Genomic DNA, 27,630 nt, shown 5'->3' on the forward strand with positions numbered 1-27,630 from the left:
CTGTCTTCCATTTTTTCACAAAAAAAAACAAACAAAAAAAAAACAACAGAAATGTAATTTCCACCACACTGCCCTCTGTGCTGGAAATGACATTTATGGTTACAAAGTACAATTTATATGGTAAATATAGTTGTGCAGGTCGAAAAAAAAGTATAATATTAACCATTTCTCTTGTAATCTAAGTTTGTCCTCTTACAGACCTTAAAACAAGACAAATTATTTAAACTTTTGAGACTCTGTTATGTGACTTTTGAAAAAAAAAAATTTCAACTTCACAAGGCTATAGGAACGCCCATTTATAGCCCTACAGGGTGCGATTTGTCGGGGGACCGAAACAGTGAATCAATTGCGACGCATTGGTTTAATGATTTGAGGTTCAAAAGCTCTGTTGATACTTGCATAAAAGTATTCAGTATTTTTAAAGCACTGTTTGTTTTATTTGTATCTTTTTCTCGCTGTATTGCTATCTTTAAATTAATCACTGTGTAAAGTTTTGGAGCCTGTCATAATCGTTTAAATAATCGTGATTACAATATTGACCAAAATAATCATGATTATGATTTTTGCCAAAATCGAGCAGCCCTAATATATATACACACACACACACACACACACACACACACATTATATATATATAATTTTTATTTATTTATTTATTTATTTTTTAGAAAGAAGCATTTTTAGTCTTTTGGAGAACATTGTGTAGAAGTATTTTTCTGTTTTACAGTCTTACTCCATATTTTCTGTTTCTTACAGCGATGTCAGTGATCAGCTCCAGTCCAGATGATCCGGTAATCCGGATTCTTCTGATGGGCAGAAAGCGTTCTGGGAAAAGCTTGTCTGGAAACACTATACTGGGAGAAAAAAAGTTTCAACATAAAAAGCAAGAAGTTGCAGTTTGTTATGCAGAAAAACAGGTTGGAGAGAAGCAGGTGCATGTGATTGATTGTCCAGATCTACTGGATCCAGATCTGAATAAAGAAGAGATCCTGGATTATATTAAGTGTTTATTTGGTCCTGAAGTTCAGAAATACATCATTATTCTGTTCACACATGAAGATGATCTGGAGAATCTGGATGAACCACAGACCATTGATGAATATCTACAAAACCATGAGGATCTCCAGCGACTGGTGACTGAATGCGGAGGGAAGTTTCACTGTTTCAATAAAAGGAGGAAATCAGATGATCAGAGACAAGAACTGCTGCAGAATATTGAAGGAATGAAGAAAGAAAATGGTGGGAAATTTATCATGGGAGGAATGAAGAGGAGTAACAGCAAAGACATTATGAATAATTGTAAGTTGTTTCATTCTTGTAAATTACTGCATTAATACATAATTTGCTCACCTTTTCATTAAATGTAAAGCACTGATATTTTTGTGCTGTAATTAGCATCTGCAAGTGCCCTAAATATAAAAGTAAAACTGATCTTAAAAGCAAAGAGCAGTTAGTGTCAGGATTATGTCTGTGTTTTGTTCTGTTCTGGTTTTCCTAGTGTTTTTTCCCCCATGTTTCTAGTTCATTTGGTTTAGTCCCATTTGCTCCCCCTTTTAGTTTAGTGGATTTAGTTCAGCCTTGCCCATATTTGTATTTCCCCCTTGTCATCCTATTATCTTGTTTGTAACCACGCCCAGTCTTCAGTGTTTTTAAGTCTGTGTCTGCTCACTACCCCTTGTCCGTCGTTAATGTTACTAATGTTACATGTCCTCGGTTTATGCTCCTGGTGTTTGTTTGTTTGTTTGTTTGTTTGTTTGTTTGTTTGTTTGTTTGTTTGTTTGTTTGTTTGTTTGTTTGACAGTTAGAGAGTATTTGAGAATTTTAATATCACCCTGTTGATATAGTTTCAGGAAAAACAATCAGTGGATGAAGATTGAGATGTCATTCAGCTTCCTGAGAGGGAAAACCAAATCAGGCTGGTTCTGAAAACTGGAGCTGGAAAAAGTGCTGCAGGAAACATCATCATTGGTAGCCTATAACTGCCGTTTTGAATGCACAGTCACTTTTTACCTTCACTTTTGAGATTTGCGATTGCATGTGCTCTGCGTAACATTATACTACAGCGGCAGTATTTAGCACATTTGACAAGTTTAGATGCTTGTAGTGATCAGGATCTGCAAATCATTTGCCATCGTCCGTGCAGTCATCTCTTCTTACTCTGTTTATGTGGTAAGTGAAATCTTATGTAGAAAACATTATTCAAAAAACACTAAAATTGTATATTGATAATTCATTCTTTAATTCATGAACATTAACTTGATAACATTGTTAGAACATTATTTCCTAATGTTCTTCTAAAGTTTTTTAGCAGGTAGTTTTATTTTAGTTCCTAGAATGTTCTCTTAAAAGATAGTATATTGTCTAAAAGCATTCAGAATTTTTCCATTATAACACTGTTGAAAGATTATGCACTAACAATCCTACAAAGCCCCCCAAGACAGTTTTTAAGAGTAGAATCATAGTACATGCTTTAATAAAATGAAAATGTGTAAACGTTATTAGCTTGGTCAAACATTTGTAACAGGATACATTAACTTTGAAAAATACACAAATAAAATAGAACTTAAGAAACAACTGAAACAACATTCTGAAAAATGCTGAAATTCAAGAGTTTACAATTTAATCACAGCCAGAAGATTCAAACAGGTCACCACCCTCTGATGCTCCAGCACAGTCATCCAGGTAGACAATAATATTATTTAGAATCATAATTAATGTATATAAGTATTCAAATGAAAAATAAGGATAAGGTATATATATATATATATATATATATATATATATATATATATATATATATATATATATATATATATAAACACAACAAAATTAAAAAATAAAGTAAAAGAAAGGTTTACAAAATTTAGAACCAAATTTAATTTAATAATGTATTTGTTTCAATAAATAATTTATTCCTTCATGCATTTCCCATTATTACATTATTTATTTACAGTTTTTCACAGGTTTGGTCTTTTATAAACAACAGGATAGACACAATACTTATTAATATTTACAAAAAAAACATGTATACAATACTTATAAAACATATCAAAATTTCATGAAGGGAACAATTTCCACATCATTAAGAGCATAAATTGGGAAAGTATAAGTTAAATTTAATTTGACATTCTTGCTTTAACCGAACCATATATTCCTCAGGTCTGATAGCTCTGAGAGGGATTATATTATAATACAATAATATTGCATTTTTTGATTATTAAATGTGATAAAGCATGGGTGGTGACATTCATGTGGAGATAAAAAGAAATGTGCATATTCATTTGTTTAACTGCACACTTATTACAAAGACCTGTTAGAGAGGTCTGTGTCAAGAAATTACATAATACGCACAATCTTACTTAATTTTGCGTTTGGGTGGCATCATTGAGTGAAGCACAGCCTTGGATTGGAGACTGGTCTGCTGTTTTGCAAGAGGCAGCTTTCCAACATGCTTCATCATGATTATCTATAAAAGACAATCTGACATTTTTTTAGCATTTAACCTTTTTAAAGTAAACATATGTTTACAGAAAGTATTTATACACACTTGCAGTATACCTCATTTTAGCTTTATAAGCAGACTCCAGAGTTTGCTCCAATCACTTGGTTGCCCTCATAATTCCTTCACCCTTGTATGGAGGCCATAAACACCCATCATTCTTCATCCAGATTGCAGGCACATGACTTCTGCAAGAAAAACATAAATGTAAATAAATAACTTGCTTAAAAAAGATAATAGAAAGGCAAATACAGAAAAGCAATTATGACTCAGTTTTTTTTACAGTCGTTTTTTTTTATTACAGTCAATACTTTTTAATATCTATTAATTCGTTTTCCCAAAAAATGTCTTTTTACTACCCTTTTTCATGTGATTGTCATGACATTACCTTCTTTAACATAAAACAAATAAAATCCAATGGCAGGAACAAAAAGCTAATCAAGTAAGGCGTTATAGAGGAATGGGTGAAATACATGTTAGTGATTTTAGTATTAATTTACATAGATTTATTAAAGCTCCAAAAGACAAAACCAAGGTAGTAATTGTCAAAGTTCAAAAGACAGTTTGAATTTCACCTCCAGACTGTGTTTGTAAATGTGAGTGGCTGGCTAACAGCTACAAACAGCCTCTTGTCACAGGGTGCACTCTGGGAAAAGTAGTTCTTTTTGTAAAGCTGATTTAACGCTGTACATGTAAATCAATGACTTTTTTTAAGATGTATTGCAATAAACGTAATCGCATTGGCTCATCCACCACATAAGGGGGCAGCTGTGGCCTAATGGTTAGAGAGTTGGACTTGTAACCTGAGGGTTGCAGGTTTGAGTCTCAGGTCCAGCAGGGATTGTAGGTGGGGGGAGTGAATGTACAGGTGTGTGTGTGTGTGTGTGCGCGCACTTGGATGGGTTAAATGCAGAGCACAAATTCTGAGTATGGGTCACCATACTTGGCCTCACGTCACCTTCTTTCTGCAATAACTTTGTTCATATTGTTTCAATGTTTTGTTACCCTAACAACATCTTCAAGAATATGCAGTTAAAAAGTTATAGTTTTGTTAGCACATTGTGAGTACATTATAAAAACCATTCTGGTATACCATACCTCAATGATATCCTTATAATGTTTTCCTAATGTGGCTGAGGCTGAGATAATGTTCTTCATTAGTTATGAAACATTGTGTCATTGTTTTATTAAGAGTACTGTACACCTAAACTGTTACCTAAACAACATCCTCAAAAAGATGCAGTTAAAATGTTAAATGTTATAGTTTTGTTAACACATCACATTATAAGAACGTTTTATAAAAACATACCAGTATCTCAGACCTTATTGATATCCTTATAACGCTTTTTTTATAATGCGGCTGAGATAATGTTCTTCGTTATTTACCATTAAACATTGTTTCAGTGTTTTTTGTTTTTTTTTGGAATATTGTATCTGTTACCTTAAAAACAGTTGTTGCATTTAAATTGTGATATTGTTTGCATTTAACATTATAGGAACATTATTTAAAAAAACAAAACAAACATCTTTAAAGCCTTCTGTAAACAAATGTTTTCTTTATAACCATAGCTAAAGTTCTGGGAATGTTCCCTGCTAGCTAGCCAATGAATCTGCTGCTTACCCACAGTTCAAAGATCTGGTCAGTAAAGTGAAAATGGAAGCCACTATACAAATGACCTGTTTGAAGAAACAGAGAAGTGCATTCAGGAGGAGATTCACCCCCTTGTCATCCAAGATGTTCACGTCTTTCTTTCTTCAGTCGTAAAGAAATTATGTTTTTTGAGGAAAACATTTCAGGAGAAATCCTGACATGTTTTCCTCAAAAAACATAATTTCCTTACGACTGAAGAAAAAAAGACAAGAACAGCTTGGATGACAAGGGGGTGAGTACATTATCTGTAAATTTTTGTTCTGAAAGTGAACTACTCCTTTAATGACAAGCAAGCAAACAACCAAATAAAGTATTTCAATAACAAAAAAAGCATTGACTTCCTGTCCCATGAGGCTGTCAACATCCTACCCCTACTTCCAGGAAGCATTGCGAAGGCAAACCCTTCTAAATAAAGGTAATTTTCATGTTACTAACAAGTATTTTTTGTTGACATTTTTATTTTCATAATCATGAAGGTCTCTAGTACTCGCCATATATGTACATGTCATTTGTAAGAGCCATTATGTTTGTTGTTATGCTGTTTTTGACCACTGGGTGGAGTGTGGGTTTGGAGGAGTATATAGATAGACAAAGAGTTAGAACAGCAGGTGTGTAATTAGAGGGAAGCACAACATTTTTTGACCGTGTCTGGAGTGAAACTTGTGGAGGCATACGATGGGATTTTATGTGCATTTGTGTACCAGAACTTTGAGTGGAAAAATGGAACTACAGGAACTGTGTGATAAATAAACCTGATAAGCAGTATTTGGAGGACAATGGTTTTGTTTGGATCTCACGCGTCAGAAACTACCCTACAACACCTCAAGTGACAAAATGGTCTTTTGTGTCACTATACTTGTCAAAAAATGCTTCTTTGTGGATTATCATGCATCACTTTAGGACTTTCTTGAACTTTTAATGGACTACTCATTGGATTTTCGCTTTGGATTTGGATCTAATTGGACGTTGCAATGATTCGAGGAGCAGCCGTGATGAACCGAATGAATGAAGCAAAGGTATGTGTAGCGCTACTTAATGAATGATTTTGTGTGCACACAATAGCGTAAATCCAATGCATTGGTTGCTTGAGTTTTAAAGTCGCTAAGAAGATAAACGAATTCAATCTGCGAATATGAGTTTAAAGAGTTGTGGTGATGTTGTGGCTGCCGGTGAACAGACAGAGACTATTGTGCCGTTTGAGAAAGTTGAATTGGAGCCTGTGAGGGAAAAGCGGCCTATTAGGCTCACTCCTAAGGCGTATTTGGAAAAGTTGGAAACTCTGCAAAAGACAAGAAAGAGTAAACTAAACAAGGCAAAGAACTTAATGGGTATCATAAAGGATTTGATGTCCAACCGAGAATATGAAAAGGAGGTGCAGTGTTCTTTTGAGAAATTCATCAAATTGAGAGATGAATCAAAGGAAATGCACAATTCTGTGATTGTTCTTTTGCCCAGTGAAGAAAAGGAAAAACAACAAACATGGTTCAACGGAAAGATGTTGATTTGTGATGAGTTTGTAAAAGATGTTGAGAAATGGTTGAGCACTGGAAGTCAAGTTTCATGTTCTGGTGTTGATGAAAAGGCATATCAAGATGATGTTAATCCATATGATAGCGTTTCAAACATCTCCTCATGTAAATCAAGTAAAACTTCCAGTAAGAAAAGTTCAAGCAGTGTGCGTAGTGGGAGATCTTCTGCTTCATCTGTACGAAACATGGCAGAGGCAGAGAAGGCTGCATTAATGGCACGTGCAGCTACTTTAAATGAGAAGCATGCTTTGGAGGTACAACAAGAAAAGCTGAGACATAGACAAGAACAGCTGGATATTGATGCAGAGATAGCACCCGCTACTGCCAAAATTGCTGTTTTAAATAATTCTAATAATCAGCCTTCCAAAACCTGCACTGATGATATGAATGTATATTGTGATAACGGAACTGTTACTCTCAACCCTCATGCAGAGGCATATATGCCGAAGGAAGCTTCCCAGCAAGGAAGCTCAAGGAATGTGATTCAGCAAACTCACAGTGCACCACAAAATGATCTTCATTTTGCATCACGAACGCAAACCTCAAGTGTAATGCAGAACAGTGATGGAATATCAACTTCAAACCTTTGCAGTATTTTGCAAAAACAAAATGAGATTACCACCCTTCTTGTACAACAACAACAATCCAACACACTGCCTCAAAGAGATATTCCTGTGTATGATGGCAATCCTCTGCAATATAAAACTTTCATCAGAGCATTTGAGCATGGAATAGAAGACAAAACCAAAAATAGTCGGGATTGTTTATACTTTCTGGAACAATATACACAAGGTCAGCCTAGGGAGATTGTGCGCAGTTGTCAGCATATGGAGGCACAAAGAGGATACTTTCAAGCTAAAGCATTGTTAAAGGAACATTACGGCAATGAATTCAAAATAGCTTCTGCATATGTAGAAAAGGTTTTGGGATGGCCTTCAGTAAAAGCTGAGGATGTAAATTCATTGCAAAGTTATGCTCTCTTTTTGCGTGGATGCTGTAATGTAATGGAAGAAATTGAATATATGGAGGAGCTGGAGATGCCAAGCAATTTGAAAACCATCATCATGAAGTTGCCTTACAAATTGAGGGAAAATTGGAGAACTGTTGCATGTGAGTTAATGGAAAGGCGCAATCAGAGAGCACGGTTCAAAGATATTGTGGCATTTGTTGAACGTCAAGTCAAAATGTCATCAGATCCATTGTTTGGTGATATCCAGAATACCCAGCCTGTACAACAGAAATCTCAACCTAAGACTAAAGTTAGAAACAGCTTTGCAACAACGGTTGTTACCAACAGTAAATCAATTCAGTGTTGTGAGACTGATTTAAGATCAAAGGCCCGAGTTGTATGTTTGTGCTGCAAACGTGATCACTTATTGGAGCAGTGTACACAAATGCAAAACAAGCTGCATAGAGAGAAATTGAACTTTCTAAAGGAGAAAGGTATTTGTTTTGGCTGTCTTTGTGTTGGACACATGAGCAAGGATTGTGATAAGCGCTTGACTTGTGCAGTGTGTGTTCAAATGCATCCCAGCATTTTGCATATACAACAAAAGGAAAGAGTGTGCACTCAGGAACAAAGTCGTTCATCTTTAAGTAGTGCACATGTTACCCTTACAACATGTGGTCAAACAGGGGCCGGCGACGATGGAGATTGTGCATTATCAATTGTGCCAGTTCAAGTCAAATCCAGTAAGGGACAAAGGGTAATTCAAACCTATGCATTTTTGGATCCTGGCAGTTCTGCTACATTTTGTTCAGAACGCTTAATGCACAGTTTGAAATTAAAAGGAAAGAGAACTAATATTGTTTTGAAAACAATGGGCAATCAAAAGGCTGTTAGTAGCACTATTTTGACTGGATTGGAAGTGTCTAGCCTTCTTGATGACACCTTCTATAGTCTTCCAGAAGTCTTCACTCAAGAGAGAATGCCTGTATCCAGAGGTAATTGTCACTCAAAGGGATTTGGAAAAGTGGCCATATCTGAAAGGTGTTAAGATACCTCAAATTCTTGCTGATGTGGATTTTCTGATTGGAGCAAATGCTTCCAGGGTAATGGAGCCCTGGGAGGTTATAAACAGCGATGGAGAAGGACCTTATGCAGTTAGAACCCTATTGGGATGGGTTGTAAATGGACCACTCCAAGGAAGCAGGAATAAGGTCAAATGTCCAGGTGTTACTGATAACAGGATTTCTGTAAGAAAATTGGAGGATATGCTCAGTAAACAATACAATCATGACTTTAATGAGAATGCTGTTGAAAAGAAGGAAATGTCAAGAGAAGAGCATGCATTTATGGAAAAGGTAAGCAAGTCAATTGAGCTTCAAGATGGACATTACAAATTGAATCTTCCTTTTAAGATGGAACTTCCCATGTTGCCAAATAACCTTTGTGTGGCTAAACAGCGCTTAATTGGATTGAAAAGGAAATTCGAAAGAAACAAGATTTTCCATCAAGAATATAAAGATTTCATGGATGAGGTAATTAAACAAGGTTATGCCGAAATAGTACCATTACATCAGTTAAATCAGGATGAAGGGAAAGTTTGGTATATCCCTCACCATGGGGTTTACCACCCCAAGAAGCAAACATTAAGAGTGGTGTTTGATTGTGGAGCTGCCTTCAAAGGTACATCACTGAATGATCAACTTCTGCAGGGTCCTAATCTGACAAATTCACTGTTGGGAGTTCTTGTGAGGTTTCGACAAGAGCCTATTGCATTTATGGCTGATGTAAAAGCAATGTTTCACCAGGTTAAAGTTTCAGCAGAAGATACTGATTTTCTTCGTTTCCTATGGTGGCCACTGGCCAGATGGTGATATTAAGCAGGAGTCTGTGGAATACAGGATGAATGTGCATTTGTTTGGAGCTGTGTCGTCCCCAAGTTGTGCTTGCTATGCTTTACGCAGAACTGCTGAGGACAATAAAGCTGACTTTCCTGAAAAGGTAATTGACACAATTCACACAAACTTCTACATGGATGATTGTCTGAAAAGTGTAGCTTCAGAGGAAGAGGCCATCTTGATGATCAAAGATCTCACAGCTGTTTGCTTAGCAGGAGGTTTCCAGTTAACAAAATGGATCAGTAATAGCCGTATTGTGCTACAAAGTGTACCAGAAGAACACAGAGCCCATGGCATAAAAATGATGGATCTGGACAAGGACCAACTACCAATGGAAAGAGCTCTTGGTTTGTGGTGGTGTGTTGAATCCGACACTTTCAATTTTAAAATGACTATCAAAGATCATCCTTGCACCAGGCGTGGTGTTCTGTCGAAGGTATGCTCTGTTTATGATCCTTTAGGATTTTTGGTGCCATTCACTCTTACAGCAAAAATTCTCCTGCAAGAGCTATGTAGGACAAGATGTGGATGGGATGATCTGCTACCCTCAAATCTCCAAAGGCAGTGGTCTTTATGGTTGAAAGATCTTGGGAAGATTGCAGACTTCAAGATGGATAGATGTCTAAAACCAGTAGGATTGGACGAACTTACCAACGTTCAGTTGCATCATTTTGCTGATGCAAGTACACTTGGATATGGCACTGTGACGTACCTTAGGATGGAGACAAGACACAATGTCCACGTAAATTTCCTACTCAGTAAAGCTAGAGTAGCACCTTTGAAACCAGTAACCATTCCACGTCTTGAACTGACAGCTGCTGTGCTTGCTGCTCGAGTGGACAAAATGTTAAGGGCAGAGATACAGTTTCCATTGGTGGATTCAGTATTCTGGACAGACAGTATGTCCGTGTTAAAATACATAAGAAATGAGGACAGACGTTTTCTTACCTTTGTCGCCAACAGGATCTCTGCAATAAGAGAAATTACAACACCATTATAGTGGAGATACATACCTACGTCTCAAAATCCAGCAGACTGTTGCTCCAGGGGTCTAAATGCAGACCAGCTGTTAACAAATGGAGAATGGATCAATGGACCAAGTTATCTGTGGAAACCAGTGGAAGAATGGCCTGCACAAATTTTTGATTCTACTCTTAAAGTGGATGATCCTGAGGTCAAGAGGAACATGTGTGTAAATAGCACTCTTGTAAGTGAAATGACAAATGCTACTCATAGACTGATTACTCATTTCTCAGACTGGACAAAGTTAAGGGTTGCTGTTGCTTGGCTCTTGAAATTAAAGAAAGTTCTGAAACAACGAGTTCAAAAGAGGAAGGAAATTCAAGCCTCTTTGAACTCTTCTGGAGTAGTAGCTTCGAAGAAGATAGAGAATGAACTTCGAAAACTAACAGGCTCTGTGATTACACTGAATTTAAGTTTGGAGGATCTGATTGAAGCTGAAGCAGCTATTGTTGCATTCAGTCAAAGGCAACAATTCAGAAAGGAAATAGATGCTCTGTCGGCTTCACCTGTTTCAAAAATAAAACGAGACAGCAAGTTGTATAAATTGGATCCTGTCTATCAAGACTGTATTTTGAGAGTTGGAGGACGATTGAGAAATTCTGCTATGCCTGAGGAAAGAAAGCATCCGATCATTCTGGCTAAGGATCAGCATATTGCCACACTCATCTTGCGGCATATACATAAACAGTTAGGTCACAGTGGAAGAAATCATATGCTTTCAGAGCTGAGGAAAAGATATTGGATCATTAAGGGTAATGCAGCTGCCAGAAAGATCATATCGAGTTGTGGCCATTGCCGACGTTTTGGAGTTAAGGTGGGTGAGCAGAAAATGGCAGACTTGCCAAAGGAGCGACTCCTTCCTGATCTGCCGCCATTTTCGAATGTTGGGGTGGATTATTTTGGTCCTGTGGAAGTTAAAAGAGGACGCTCCTTTGTAAAACGTTACGGAGTCATCTTTACTTGCATGGCAAGTCGAGCAGTTCATCTGGAAGTCGCCTACTCTTTGGACACTGATTCATGCATCAACACTCTACGAAGATTCATCTGCAGACGAGGGCAAGTAACTCATAAGATCAGACAATGCTACCAACTTTGTTGGAGCAGAAAAGGAATTAAATGAATCGTTGAGATCATGGAATAAAAACAAGATTCAAAAGGCAATGCTCCAGAAAGGTGTTCAGTGGAGTTTCAATCCTCCAGGAGGTTCGCATTATGGCGGAGTCTGGGAACGTGTGATCAGAATGGTCAAAAGAATTTTGAATTCCATCTTACATCAGCAGATTTTGGATGATGAGGGATTCTAAACTGTATTGTGTGAAATTGAGGCCATTCTAAATGATCGCCCAATAACTGTCACAGTTCTGTCTGTCTTGTCATTGGTTTTTCCCATTTGTCTTCCCCCCGTTGATCTGTCATTTGGTTTAGCCTTCGTCACCGTCATCTGTTACACCTGTGTTTTATTATCAGTCATCAATGTCACCTGTGTTTCTTGATTAGTTTGTCTTTAAGAGTCAGTCTTTGAGTTCAGTGTATTGTCGGTCCTTAACGTTTGATGTGTGTGAAAGCTCTTCGTGTTCCTGCCTTGTTCCTCTTGGAGAATTATATTAAATATATTGTATTTGTGAATATCGTCTCTCGTCTCGTCTAGTCCTGCATACACCCCTAACAGAAGGACCGACCTAAACAGTTCCCCAGCGTGTTTCCCCTGCTTTAATTTTCGTTTTTCTCAGTGTTTATTTTTTGGTTTTTATCATGGACCCTGCTGTGAGCATCATCCTCCTGGAGCAGGGGGATCGCTCTCTCGAGGACAACACCAGAGACTTCGTCCACCTCGTGCCTTACACGCACTACCCGGACTACTGCCTCTGTACCTTCTTCCGTAAGGGACTGAACAACACCATCAAGAGGCAGTTGTCCGGGGAAGGTCCTCGAGAGAGCATCGCTGATTTCATCGTGTGGGTGCTGGTGTCCAGCAGATCTTCGTCGAACGCGGAGGACGACACCAGCCCCACACCTGACCCAGAACCCAGCCCAACATCACCCCGACAAGCGGAGTTGCAGCCCGAGCCCACCGACGATGGAGAGCCAGAGCCAAGAGCGACAGAGCCAGAGCCGGACACATCGGACCAGGTGCGAGAGCCGACTGCAACATCCGTGACGGTGGAGTATGACGTGGAGCTAGAGAGGGCTACAGAGAGCCCTGCCCACTGCACCACCGCTGAGGGTGAGCTTGGATCTATTTCTGGGGATTTAATAGACTTCTTCTCGGATCTTGCCCAAGATAACTCTGGTAACTTAATTGACTTTGATATGGAAATATCCGTCTGTCCTGTCTGCCCGGAATTCCCACCCACCCACCCTCTGTCATCTGATGCCATGTTTGTCTGGCCGCCGCTGTCCCCTGACAGCCCCTCAGCTCACCCTCAGCCCACCACCTGTGCAGTGGGCTCACCGCGGGACTGCCAGCTTCCATCGGCGTCTCGGCTGGAGGATTCCTCAGCTCCGCCTCCAGCCTCCGAGTCCTGGACTCCGCCTCGGCCCTTCGACCCCGCGGTTCCACCACGGCTCTCGACGCCCTCCTCTACACCGTCACCCGTCGATCCACCAGCTCCACCGGGCTCCATCGTCTTTCCGGCTCCGCCCTGGTCAGTCGTCACCCCATCGGCTCCTCAGGACTCTGCTCCTCCGGCTGTGCCTCGTCGCGCCGTCCCACCGGCTCCTTGGGACTCCTCCTTCCTGCGGGCACAGCCTCCATCCTCTGTCGCTCTGGCTCCGCCGCGGATCTCCGGGACTCCGCCTCCACCTCGGATCATCGGCTCTCCGTCTCCGCCTCGGGCTCCTCCTCCATCTGCTCCGCCTCTGTCGGTCGGCCCCATGGAGTCGGCGGTCCTCCCTCCACCATGGCTCCTCCCTCCGTCGGCTCCACCGTGGGCCGTCATCATGGCTGTGGTCTGGGTCCTGTGGATTTCCTCCTGCTCCAGGTCCCTCCTGTGTCTTCCCTGGCTCCTCCCTCCGTCGTCGCCCCCATGGACTGTCTTCTGTGTTACCTGGACTTTTGTTCTGGTCCTCCTCCGGGGGTTGCGTCCTCCGCCGGAGCCCCCTCCCTCATTGACTTTGGTTTCCTGGTTTTCCGCCCCTCTCGTTTTTTCGTTTTTTCCACGGCGCGAGGACGCGCCTTTCCGGAGGGGGGCGTAATGTCACAGTTCTGTCTGTCTTGTCATTGGTTTTTCCCATTTGTCTTCCCCCCGTTGATCTGTCATTTGGTTTAGCCTTCGTCACCGTCATCTGTTACACCTGTGTTTTATTATCAGTCATCAATGTCACCTGTGTTTCTTGATTAGTTTGTCTTTAAGAGTCAGTCTTTGAGTTCAGTGTATTGTCGGTCCTTAACGTTTGATGTGTGTGAAATCTCTTCGTGTTCCTGCCTTGTTCCTCTTGGAGAATTATATTAAATATATTGTATTTGTGAATATCGTCTCTCGTCTCGTCTAGTCCTGCATACACCCCTAACAATAACTAAGTTGTCAGATGACCCTAATGATTTGGAGCCACTTACTCCAAACCATCTTCTTCAGATGAAAGGTAAACCAGTATTACCATATGGACTATTCGACAAATCTGAATTATACAGCAAGAGGAGATGGAAACAGGTCCCCAGTATATGTGTGACTTATTCTGGAAAAGATGGACAAATGAATATTTGCCTCTGCTTCAAGATCGGCAGAAATGGAATAAGGAAAGGAGAAACTTTGTTCCTGGTGACATTGTTGTCATTGTGGACTCGTCAGCCCCTCGAGGGTCTTGGTTAATGGGACGAGTTCTGGAGGTTTTCCCAGATAAAAATGGACTTGTTCGTTCTGTGAGAGTACAAACTAAAACCAGTGTACTCGAGAGACCTGTGACAAAGCTTTGTCTGTTATATGACAGCATGGAAATATAATGGACTGATGGTAAAGACTGTTTAATTTTAACCTACACAGAATTGATTAATGCAGTGTTTATAGCATTGCTTTAATGGCTCTTTGTATTATCATTGTTGAATTGTTATGTCTACCTGTCATGTACAATTAGGGGCCGGGGTGTAAGAGCCATTATGTTTGTTGTTATGCTGTTTTTGACTACTGGGTGGAGTGTGGGTTTGGAGGAGTATATAGATAGACAAAGAGTTAGAACAGCAGGTGTGTAATTAGAGGGAAGCACAACATTTTTTGACCGTGTCTGGAGTGAAACTTGTGGAGGCATACGATGGAATTTTATGTGCATTTGTGTACCAGAACTTTGAGTGGAAAAATGGAACTACAGGAACTGTGTGATAAATAAACCTGACAAGCAGTATTTGGAGGACAATGGATTTTGTTTGGATCTCACGCGTCAGAAACTACCCTACAACACCTCAAGTGACAAAATGGTCTTTTGTGTCACTATATCATTATTTATCTCTTTTGATATATTTGTGTCTTTGGTTGGTTTAATGTGTCACATTTTATGTCATGTGTAAATGATTTGTGAATGTATGTGTTTCTAGTGTTGCTTTCGTCAACGAAAATTATGACTAAATATCGTCGTCTCCTCAACGAACCTTTATCACGTGACGAAAACGAAAATGCTGGTCATGTGACCATGACTATAAAAAAATGTATAATGCTATGTCATTGACGAATAAAAACGAGACTAAATGTGGTTTACAAAATAAAAACTATGCTAAAATGTCTCTTCATTTTAGGCGACGAAAACGAGACGAAACAAAATGTTATAACGTTAGATTGATGTGCGCATGCCCAGTAGCCAGAGCTGTATCTAGCCTAAACCGCAGGCAACGTCAATTTCTCAAGCCACACTCGCGGAATTATCTAGAAGAATACTACAAACAAAGTTAAGTCTGACACAGGGAAAGAGACCGATGGCTGGTCAGCTGTGGTTCGTCTTTGGGAGAAAAAGAAGAAAGGACACATCAATTTTTTCCTACTTTTTAGTAGTGATGGGAAAATTAAGCTTTTCGAAGCACCAAAGCGTTCCCCTCAACTGTGTCTAAAAAGCTTCATTACTCGAAGCTTTTCAACACGTAATGACATCCAAAGGTGGAAAACGTTTCTTTTACGTCCCATTTTTGGACAGTTTCAAAAAATGAATAAATTTTTGCTATGAAAACCATAAGAAATATTTTACTTACACTGATTAATTAGTCTGTAAACTTATAAAAGTACAAGCATGATTTGTGTAGCCATAGATGATCAAAGTAAATTTAGAGCACTGACACCCTGTGCTAAAAACAGTCACGTATGTTTATCAGCAACTGCTTTCTTACATTGGTTTATGTCAGATTAAAACCTCACATTCTGTTGAGTTTGGAAATTTCTGTTCACAGTAATCATCAGAATATCTCTTTTCCCGTCTTTGAAAATGTCCGGATTTTCAAATCATCCTGTGGACTCTCATTTTAATAAGCGTTTAAGTAAACTAGATGATTACAGCACATTGAAAATATACATAAGCGTAAATAACTGAGCAGCATTATTTCAAGTGCATCATGAGGCTCAGTGCAAGTAGTCCATTGAGCTGATTAATGACTTGTATCTGATCATTGTGTTTTTTTTTTTGTTTTTTGTTTTTTTACTGAATCACATACCTTTTTTAATGTCAAGATTTGGATTTAAAATGTGCATTAAGTTCACAATTATGTGTTTTGATGATCAGGTGATTTGATGTTCATTACATAAACTCTCCAGATTTCTCAATTTCAGACAAATTCCTGCTAAACTCAACAGCAGGGGTGCCCAAACTATTCCTGGAGATCTACCTTCCTGCAGAGATCTACCTTCAGCTCCAACCCTGATCAAACACACCTGACCCAACTAATTAGGATCTGAAGGAGCACTTGATAATTACAGGTGTGTTTGATCAGGGCTGGAGCTGAACTCTGCAGGAAGATAGATCTACAGGAACAGGGTTGAGGAATGAAGATCAAGAAAATAATGGAGGATGCGTGTGTGTTTATAAACTATCAAAACAGTTCTTACGAAATAAGGTGTTATAAGGGATAATAATTTTGTAATGATAATGTTTAATGATAATGTCATTTGTTGTAAAGCTGAATCTGATATTCCTTAAGTTTCTTGTTAGTCCTTAACATTTCAGTCCCTGCTTAAAGCATCCATAGTTCATCATCTTGTCTGAGATTGATATTTCAGTTTTTAAAGTATGTTGATTCAACATTGAAATTTTGATAAAAGCTGACAGCACATACAGGGATGGAGACTGACATTGAACTAACACTGATTTGTTGTTGATGACCACAACATCATAAAAGTATATGTGGAATTCTGTTGGGTGTCACCCAATCCGTGGAGAGTTTACAACCCACGATGGCCTTTTTCAGTTCCTTTACCTGATTTGTTCCCATCCACTGGTGGGTGGGTTCAGTGGACGGAATTAAGTGGGTCTTAAAGGGGACCAACAAATTAAAGTGCAACTGTAAGATTTATTAGAAATTTATTGAATACAGTTCACCTGGAAAAAAAAACCCACATAGGTTTTCTGTTTCACAAAAGCCATAAAAGCATGCAGTAAAAATATGGTGCTTACCCCTGTATGGTAACAAAACTGAATTGTCTAATTTCACTCAAAATTCAGTGGTATGGGTAAGAGCTGGAAATGTTAGACCATACATCCGGTTTTGTCACACTCTCAAGAAAAAGCTAAATAAAAATAACATTTTATACTAAAATATTTTTTTTTTTATCCATTTTACACACTTTAATGTCTTTTATTACTAAGGTTTACACTAAAACATAAAATGTAGCATGCAGCTGTAAAAGATAAATATAAACATTACTTTGCATAAACAATAATGAATAACCTTTTTTGGGTTCATTCTGTCACACAATATTTTACATAGACATTTATGAATTAATGAATGTGGTTCTGATTTGCTTCGGTTTCTGCCACCCAATCCATCCAGTAGGTGTCCAGATGACCATTCCACTCTGTCTGCCATTATGAATCTGCCCTGGAGACTAGTACTGCAGACAGATACCAGCACACATACACAGAGACACACTTATTTACCTCAAGGATGAATAGCTAGGCTTTACTTTATTCTTCAACATACAGACATATAAAGTAATATATTCATTTTGAGTATAAGGTTTTCCCATCGCCAAGAGGTCCTGATGACCTCTGTGACCTAGATTATCACGGTGAACCTGAGAGGAGTAAATAGAAGTTTAGCGTATGGAGAAAAATCTCACGAACAAGAAGAGAGCACATTCCAATAACTTTATTCAATCAACTAACATAGAGGAGGTTAAATACTGATTAATAACTTGATTAATAATCACTCAAAGAGAATATATAGAATGTATATATCTATGAAGGCCTTGATGGATCCAGGAGTCCACTATTTAAAAAGACCCTCATTTAACTATAAACACCTTGATGTTGAACTGTATAAGGCTTTATAATGAAGACTTAATTAAAATTAAAATGTGAACTTGATCTGTGCTATCAAGTCTGACACGAATAACTGTTGATCTCACTGATCAAGTGTGTGATTATTGAGTCAGCAAATTATTATAGCGCTAACATGCTATTTATTTCCCTCTTACTGAATCACAAACATCTTCCGTTTCATTAGTTTCTCTGTACTTCTGATTGCAAATCAAACTGGTGCTCTTACTCCTTTGATTTGGCAAGAGCTATTAGGATTTCACCAGTTATAATCAAATGCTCTTCTATACATTGACTCTTCTGCTAAGTGCTACCAACTGCTTCCTCATCCAGTTTCTTCCTATGAATCTCTTGAAATGCCACACATCACTTGATTTTCTTCCACCACTGAGCAGATATTTGAATTGTGGGAAACTAGAAGACATGTTGTCCAGACAGAAGATTTGATTTCATATGAGGGATTGAAGATTTTGATCACCATTCTGTAGAAATGGCTCAACAGTTTTGTATTCCTCCTTTAGTTGATCTTTGTAACATCATGATCTTCACTTCTTTACTTCTCAAGCTGTATTATTTTTTTTTTCATGGAAAGGGTTCAACCCAGACTGTAGTAGACCATTAGAGTTTCTCTCAAGGATCAGTTGATCAAGTGCTCTGAAGACCCGTTTTTGTTTCAAGGAGCTACAACCATCCTGAGCCGAGAAACTGAAGTTTAAGTCCATATAACTAGAGTTTGTGCTGCAGCATGATTAGAAATGAGTTACGAAATGTTTTTTTCACCTGAAAGAATTTGTGTTTCTTTTCACCTTTGGCTTGATGATTTGAGAAGACATTTAATATTTCGCACTATAATTTCATTGACTGCAGTGACACTGTCAGATGAAAACAACTTAAATTGAATGGACTACTTGCACAGCTACTTCTGCATTTTTCTTATTACAGCTTGGGAGTTTCCGGTCAGGGTATAGCGCATCTACATACAGATTTTAAAGAGAATGCATTTTGCTACGTTTTAGAGCTGGCAGTTATTTTCAAACAATTAATCATATTGTCTGCATTAACATAAAGAGTCTTCGACCTGCTGAAATGTTCTTGTTTCCCTTCCAAATGTGCATTCTGAATAAAAAATATAGGAAAATATATTTATATTTATTCCGAAGCACTTGTCCTCTCATTAACTGTATTCTTCTATTATTAACTACATTCCATAGCTGTTGAATTAGTTTGACTGATAAACAGCCTTACGAAAACACCTTTTTTTGTGAACTACCATTTGTATAACCACAACTTTACTACAAATACCATGGTAAAACTATGGTTAGTGTAGAAAAACTCTGGTTAATTTGTGCCACAATTAATAGTTTAGAGCACTGAAATCCTCTGCTAAAAACAGTCATGTATGTTTATCAGCAACTGCTTTCTTACATTGGTTTATGTCGGATTAAAACCTCACATTCTGTTGAGTTTGGAAATTTCTGTTCACAATAATCATCAGAATATCTCTTCTCCCGTCTCTGAAAATGTCCGGATTTTCAAATCATCCTGTGGACTCTCATTTTAATAAGCGTTTAAGTATCTAGATGATTACAGCACATTGACAATATACATAAGCGGAAATAACTGAGCAGCATTATTTAAACTGCATCATGAGGCTCAGTGCAAGTAGTCCATTGAGCTGATTAATGACTCGTATCTGATCATTGTGTTTTTTGTTTTTTTTCTTACTGAATCACACACATCCTCTCTCTGAATGCGTGTATAACTGCCCTAAAAAGACCTGTTGCTTTGTGCTCAGCTTCTTTTGGGGCGCTTGCTCCCTCCTCACTGGTTAGACTGCTCCCCAGGAGGTGCAGATTTGTCTCAGAAAATAATTGCTCTGCTTCCTGTCGTGACTCCTCTACTAAACGCCAGTATTTTTTCTTCCATTCTGCTTTTGGGAAACATTTGTTCTGCTGTTTGAATAACTTTACTTTCTCATCCAGTATCTGTTTCTGAATCTCGTGAATGCATTTCTCTGTTTCATCAAACATGTCACTTGTAAAGTGCATCCCTCCATTTTCTTCCATCATTTTCTCTATTTTACTGATCAGATCTTTGAACTGTTGGAAACTGGCAGACTCATTGTCCAGAAAGAAGCATCGGTTTCCACAGCTCTGGACAAGTTCTTTAAGAGCTGGATCAGCCTTCTGCAGGTACTGCTCACTGGTCATATTTTGCTTCTCTAATTGATCTTTGTAAGTGAAGAGGATCATGGTGTATTTTAATATATGTTTTCCAAACACTTCTTTGAGATGCTGCACTGTATTTTTCTCCTCCTCAGTGAATCGACCCACTCTAATGATGATAATAAAAGCATGTGGTCCAGGAGAGGCGAATGTTACACATTTCACTATTTCTCTTTGAACTTGCTCTTTGCTGAGTTCAGTATCATAAAGTCCAGGAGTGTCAATCACTGTGATCTCTTTATGAAACCTCAGTGTTGTTTCTGACTGACACTCTTTGGTCTGAGAGGTTGAAGTGGCTGAAGAATCAAACACTTTTCTGCCGATAATGGTGTTTGCAGTGGCACTTTTCCCACATCCAGTTTTTCCCAGAAGGACCAGCCTGAGATCTTTGCTTTCAGGAATCTGTTGAATATCATCTGGACTTTTTGCTGGAGACTTTCCTGAAACTACAGATCAAATCAAATCAGAAATACACACACTCCAGGGATTTTTCTATTATGAGTAGTGCAACAAACTAGTGATGTATACTTAGTAAACAAAACACAATTTATCATTATTATTAAAGTCATTAACAATGTCAAATATATAAATAGACACACACACAAAATACTTACAATTGACACGTGAACCTCTTAAACTGCCACGCCTTTTCATTTGTTTGATGGTAAATTTCCCTCTGTTCTTCCTCATAATTTCTTCTATTTTATGTAGTAATTTTTCAACTTGAATGTCTTCTTTCTTTTTGTTATTAAAACAGTGAAACCTTCCTCCACATTCAGTCACCAGTTGCTGGAGATCTGCATGATCTTTGCTTTTTAGATATTCCTCAATGGTCAGTGGTTCATCCAGATCCTCCAGTTCATCTCCACGTGTGAAAAGAACCATCATATATTTCTGAACTTCAGGACCAAGAAAATCCTTAATATAATCAAGTATTTCTTCTTCTTTGTGCACAGGTTGCTCTAGAGGAACAGTGAGCAGAACTGCACTGAGACCTGTTGAACATTGAGAGACCAGCTGTGCTTTCAGTTCCTCCAGCTGCTCTTCAGACAAATCTGGATCCAGTAAATCTGGGGAAGTAATCACATGTACCTGCTTCTCTCCAATTTGTGTTTTACCCTCATAAATTTCAGTCTCATGCTTCTTAACCTTAAACATCTTTTCTCCCAGTATGGTGTTCGCAGATGAGCTTTGCCCAGAACCATATCTGCCCATCAGTAGAATCCGGATCACCGGATCATCTGAACTGTAGCAGATCTCTGACATCTCTGAATAAAAAATATGGAATGAGAGCAGGTCAAGCTATTATTCTTTTCACCACATGAGTAAGAAAAGAACAAAACACAATAAAATATGCTGGGTTATTTATTTTGACCGTCTCAAATGCTATATAGGTTACATTATAGGTTATCAGCAATCGTTTAAGCATTTCACTTCATATCATACTGTGTATGTGTCACAGTCCTGTCTGTTCATCTGGTCTCCCCCTGTCATGTTGTCATTTTTGGTTTCACCCTCATCAGCCTGTCATCCCCATCACCTGTGTTTAATTATTAGTCATCTGTGTCACCTGTGTTTAATCATCTAGTCACCCTTTAAAAGTCTGTTTGTATCTTCAGTTCAGGTCGGTCTTTAAAGTTTTGTGATGTGTGTTCCTGCCTGTACCTGCCTGTTCCTGCATTGATCCTTTGAAGTATTATATTAAATAGATTGTTAATTGTTAATCTTGTCTTTCGTCTCGTCTCGTCCTGCACACAACCCTGACAGAAAGACCGACCCAAAACAGTTCACGGCGTCTTCCCCTGCGTTTCTTTTCCGTTTTTTGAATCAGTGTTTGTTTTATTTTTTTTCCCTTATGAATATCCCTGCTGTCCGCATCATCCTGCTGGAGCAGGGGAACCGCTCTCTCGAGGACCACATAAGTGACTTTATGTATCTCGCGCCGATGACGCATTACCCGGACCGCTGCCTGTGCACGTTCTTCCGTGCAGGACTTAACATCGCCACTAAAGCGCAGCTGTCCGGGGAGGGTCCTCGAGAGAGCCTCGCCGGTTACATCGAGTGGGTGCTGGTGTCCAGCAGAGCTTCGTTGACCGCGAAGGATGACACCAGCCCCACTCCAGACCCAGAGCCCAGCCAAACATCACCCCGACATGCAGAGTATGAGCCCGCATTCACCGCGGACGGAGAGCCTGAGCCCGGAGCGGCCACAGTATGGACTGCCGATGGGATCAAAACCTCCGACCAAGAGCGTGAGCCGACCTCTACATCTGCGACGGTGGAGTGCTGCGTGGAGCAAGAGAGGGCGGTAGAGAGCCCTGCCCACTGCACCACCACTGGGGGTGAGCTTGAGCAACACTCTGGGGATTTAATAGACTTCTTCTCAGAAACACTGGCCTGCCTGAACTTCCCACCCACCCGCCCTCTTCTGCCTAATCCTGGATCCCCGCTGGTTCCGTCCAGCCATCCTGAATCTCCGCTGGTTCCGTCCAGCCCTCCTGAGTCTCCGCTGGTTCCGTCCAGTCATCCTGAATCTCCGCTGGTTCCGTCCAGCCATCCTGAATCTCTGCTGGTTCCATCCAGCCTTCCAGAAACCCCGCTGTCACCTGTCAGTCCCCCTGCTCACCCTCAGTCCTCCATCTGTGCAGTGGGCTCGCCGCAGGTCTGCCAGCTTCCATCGGCGTCTCGGCTGGAGGATCCCTCATCTCCACCTCCAGCCTCAGAGTCCAGAACTCCGCCTCGGCCCTCCGACCCTGCGGCTCCACCACGGCTCTCAGCTCCCTCATCTTCAGCGTCGCCCGTCGGCCCACCAGCTCCACCGGGCTTCCTCGTCCCTCCGGCTCCGCCTTGGTCGGTTGTCGTCCCGCCATCGCCTACGGACTCTACTCCTCTGGCTACGCCTCGTCGCTCCGTCCCATCGGCTCCGTTGGGCTCCTCCCTCCCCCCGGCTCCACCTCAGTCCTCTGTCGCTCCGGCTCCACCGCGGCGCTCTGGATCTCCGCCTCCGCCTTGGTCGCCAGAGCCTCTGGCTCCGCCTTGGCCCTCCGGATCCTCGGTGTCGCCCAGGATCTTCGGCTCTCCGTCTCCGCCTCGGGCTCATCCTTCACCTGCTCTGCCTCTGTCGGTCGGACCCCTGGAGTCGTCAGCCCATCCTCCACCATGGCTCCTCCCTCCGTCGGCTCCACCATGGATCTTCATGGCTGTGGCCTGGGTCTTGCTCTGTGCCTCCTGCTCCGGGTCCCTCCTGTTTCTTCCCTGGCTCCTCCCACCTTCGTCGCCCCCCTGGACTCTGTTGACTTTGTTTGTTGTCCCCCTCCAGGGGTGCCGTCCTCCGCCAAAGCCTCCTCCCACATGGACTCTGTTTTTTCGCTCCCCTTCTCTTTTTTTTTTTTTTTGTTGTTCCCCACGGCACGAGGACGCGCCTTTTCGGAGGGGGGTGTAATGTCACAGTCCTGTCTGTTCATCTGGTCTCCCCCTGTCATGTTGTCATTTTTGGTTTCACCCTCATCAGCCTGTCATCCCCATCACCTGTGTTTAATTATTAGTCATCTGTGTCACCTGTGTTTAATCATCTAGTCACCCTTTAAAAGTCTGTTTGTATCTTCAGTTCAGGTCGGTCTTTAAAGTTTTGTGATGTGTGTTCCTGCCTGTACCTGCCTGTTCCTGCATTGATCCTTTGAAGTATTATATTAAATAGATTGTTAATTGTTAATCTTGTCTTTCGTCTCGTCTCGTCCTGCACACAACCCTGACAGTATGACTGTTTATGTGACAAATAAAAATTTGAATTTGATGCTGGGGTTAGCCTAATGGGCCATTTCATGAGGTTGCTTATTTATTTTGGGTAGTTTTTGTGTAACTCAGCTGCTGGATTTATTTTATTTTTATTTTTTCTGACAGTAATAATGTAACGCTAGTCTTCAACAAATGTTTGAACACTGAAAAGAGACAATGACATTACGGAAATTATTCCTAACATGCATAGGTTGTGAACATATATAAAATTAATTAATTTATAATTAATTTATTAGTTAATAAATATTTTATTATATTTTTGGGGGTTTGGATTGTTTTAATACTTTCAGTATAAAACTACTAAAATTAAAATGCATAAAAAAGTATTTCATTAGTAAACTACCATTACACCTATAAGTTCACTTTTAGTATAGTTGCAGTACAAACTAAAAACGTAGATGTAAACTAGTTGTGTACTCAAAGTTTACTACTATTATACTTAAAAGTATACTTTTATATACTAGAAATTGGGCCAATTTAGTCCCAAGGAGTACTGAAATAGTACACTTAAAAGTATACTAATGTTTTATACTTACTACATAAAGTATACTTAAATATACTTGAACTTGTTTGGTAAGGGTTTGCCAGTGAATACTCCAATACACCAAAGCATTTTCAGCAGAGGTCAAAGTACAAATTTGGTATTTTTAATTTTTATGTTAATTTTTATATTTGTATAATCTGTAGTGCATTTTAGAGTGCTCCCTAGTAAAAAAAAAAAAAAAAAAAAAAATACTTTATTGTATTTGTAATATATTCCCTGTTTTAATAGTATATTGCAAATATACTAACAAAACATGTACTATGCTAAAAATAGAAAAAAAGTATATTACCATCATGCTTTTGCCTATTTTCACAATACAACTTTTAACACACTTTAAAATAATTGTAATTTAGTATATTTTCTACAAAAATTTATTTTACAAAAATATACTTTAATTTAAATATCTGCTTATATTTGTTATAAGTATATTTATTTCCACTTTACCTAAATATATTTAATGAATATTTTTAACTGTGTGCTGAAAATGATCATTGTAACAATTCATAGAAAGTATACTTTCAAAATACATTATTAAATAACCTTAAGTTGTAATAAATTTTAAGTCACATTTTTTTTTTTTTTGTTTACTTCTTCATGCTTGGAATTCACCTCATTACTTGGACACATTGCTTTCAGAAAGTAAAAGTTCAAAAAGTGAAGTTCACTCACTATTCATTAATATTTTATCATTGCATTTTTATAACATGTCATTATGAATTTTATGGAGAAATAAAGTCTCAAAAAATAAAAAATCTAAATCAAATTCAGCAAAATAGTGAAGTTTTGAAGTTTGTTGCTGCTGTTACATTTTTTTTATGTTTGTTTCTTTAAGTGTTCTTTTTATTTAAAAACTTGGTTGGTGCATTTTATGTTTTGCAATGCTAAAATCATTTGAGGCTTAAATAAACACGTTTTTGAATTGTTAATAATGTGACTCTGTCATAAACTTAAAGTGTATGTATACTTGAAGTTGTTCCAACTTAGCACATAAAAGTACACTAAATACACTTAAAGTTATGCTTTACTATAATTTAATTACAACTAAAATATACTTAGCACAAAACTAGTTGTTCCAAAATAGCACACTTCAAGTTAACTAATCATTAATATACTGATAATTAGTCTGGCTTCAAGTATACTTGGCATATTTTTATTTTTTTATTTTTTCATAGGGAGTAGCTGGAAATCTTGAACAGTATTTTTTTTTTTTTTTTTTTTTTTTACAAAAACAAGAACTGTGAAATTACACTGGTTTCTGCAGCTCTTTGTCTCACTTGCACATAAAAAGAGACTATTTTTCCCTGTAATTATTCTAAATTGTGAATGAAACACAAACACTTAACTTTATGCCTTGGAATAAAAAAAAAATGACTTCATTATTGACTTGATTTATTTATTTATTTATTTATTTCAGCTGACCCACACTGAGATTAAAGTAATACTTTGGACCAACTTAAAACAAAATCCTCAATTTGTAACAGACAAATTTATTAGTTATTGTTAAATTATATTAGGTTTAAACCTTAATTTTTGCTTTATTTTTTTTAATAAATAAATGAATAATATTTTCTGTTATGTATAATAAAAAAACATAAAATAATAAAACCAACAATTTGTTTTAGTCATGAAAGCTGCACACAAACACTCTGCAAACACCAATTAAACAAAATGGTTTATTTTCATGTATTTGCTTATAGTCAAACTTACTGAAACAGTCATGGATTTCGATTAGACTATTAAAAAAAAGAGAAGGTATTACAGAATACATGATTAAATTATAAGCCCTACCACACTAATAAATTAATTAATTAGTTAAGCAAACTATATTTTAGGTAAATGTTAAAAAAATAAATTTGGCAAAAACAAGTCTGTGAGTCCATTTAGAGAGATTTCTTACCTGTAGGTGTGGAAGGTCGAACTTTAGTCAAAGATCAAAGTCGAAGATCAATTTAAGAGATCATTCAAAGATCAATCGATTGAGTGAAAATGACTCTAGACAGATCGCAAAAATAACGCTTCTTAGAAAATAACAACAGCAAAAAGCATTAATAAAGCACTCTTTTCAAATGAAACATGTTGAGGATTTAGTCCTAACAAAAATGTAGAAAGCAGCAGTACCCGCGTTTAGATTTACTTTCACTTAAAATGCTCCTCCTGCAGTCAGTTGTTCTTTCTGATACTGTTAGAGGCGCCTGATTGGTGCAAAACACTCAATAAACATGAACAAACACTGACTGATGACCTGCATGAGCTAATGATTACCTGATACTGTACAGATTTATTACAGTAACAGTCGCATGAACAGATTGAAAAGCCTCTGTCATCTTGAAGGTGTGTGAGAAGGTGAGTTCACTTCAGCAGCTGTTTGTATGGAAGGATATTCCAGGCTTTTATGTGTACACATAAATTGTAAAATAATCCAAATGCTATTGCAAATCTTGCATTACAGTTTGCACTTTCACTTTTGTGAATGCACAGTGATTGGCAAATTTCAAATGGAAAAGCAAAGTCCATATGCAACTGTATTTCCCATGTCTAACAAGTAGGGCTGGCTATTGAATTTCAGTCTCAACATTAGTTGGTCAATAAGCATGCAGTATTCCTTACATATGACATACTGTCATAATCGCTCGTTTATTAAAAGGGTATTAAGATATCTTTAATACACCTTGATTTACAAACATAAAAACATTGGGCAAAAAAGTGTGCTTTTTGAAATTTTTTGAACACATATAACGAAACAAAGATTGCTAAAGTCAGATTTTACTGACAGGCCTACTAATCTCTGTGTAAACAAAAAAAAAAAAAAAATTAAAATAATAATAATAAAATAATGAAAATAATGATGCTGCCAGTCACAGCCGTAGCCAGCTATGAGGTCACTGAGGTCCGGACCTCTGTCATTTTTTTATATTCATAAATAAAATGTCAAGCTCTTTGAAGGATTATTTAGCCGTTTAAGCCACCTCATATCACATGAGTGTTTGCAATTCATGTTGCTGAGAGAAGCTAGCGCAGTGAACGGGGCTTGAGAGTGCGTTGAGTGAGAGCGCGGGTGCAGCCTCAGTTTGTTG

The 27,630-nt window shown here is 38.7% G+C and overlaps 2 protein-coding genes across 2 annotated transcripts in view; one reads left to right on the top strand and one right to left on the bottom strand.

The window, feature by feature from the left end:
• Positions 1 to 758: 758 nt before the first annotated feature.
• The window catches only part of LOC141284469 (GTPase IMAP family member 4-like), a 480,107-nt gene continuing 453,235 nt past the window's right edge, over positions 759 to 27,630 (top strand). Inside the window, exon 1 of the mRNA XM_073817468.1 lies at positions 759 to 1,303. Within this exon, the coding sequence (XP_073673569.1) occupies positions 759 to 1,303 (545 nt within the window). The remainder of the gene's footprint in view (positions 1,304 to 27,630) is intronic.
• Positions 19,706 to 26,506, bottom strand: LOC141330803 (GTPase IMAP family member 8-like). The gene is made up of 3 exons (XM_073835567.1): positions 26,454 to 26,506; positions 20,832 to 21,485; positions 19,706 to 20,663 (listed from the first exon to the last, which is right to left on the bottom strand). The coding sequence occupies exons 2-3, from the start codon at positions 21,481 to 21,483 to the stop codon at positions 19,714 to 19,716; spliced, it is 1,602 nt and encodes a 533-aa protein (XP_073691668.1). The 5' UTR covers positions 21,484 to 21,485; positions 26,454 to 26,506; the 3' UTR covers positions 19,706 to 19,713.

The sequence above is a fragment of the Garra rufa genome, chromosome 1, assembly GCF_049309525.1.
Source record: "Garra rufa chromosome 1, GarRuf1.0, whole genome shotgun sequence".
In the NCBI taxonomy this organism is placed as follows: Eukaryota; Metazoa; Chordata; class Actinopteri; order Cypriniformes; family Cyprinidae; genus Garra; species Garra rufa.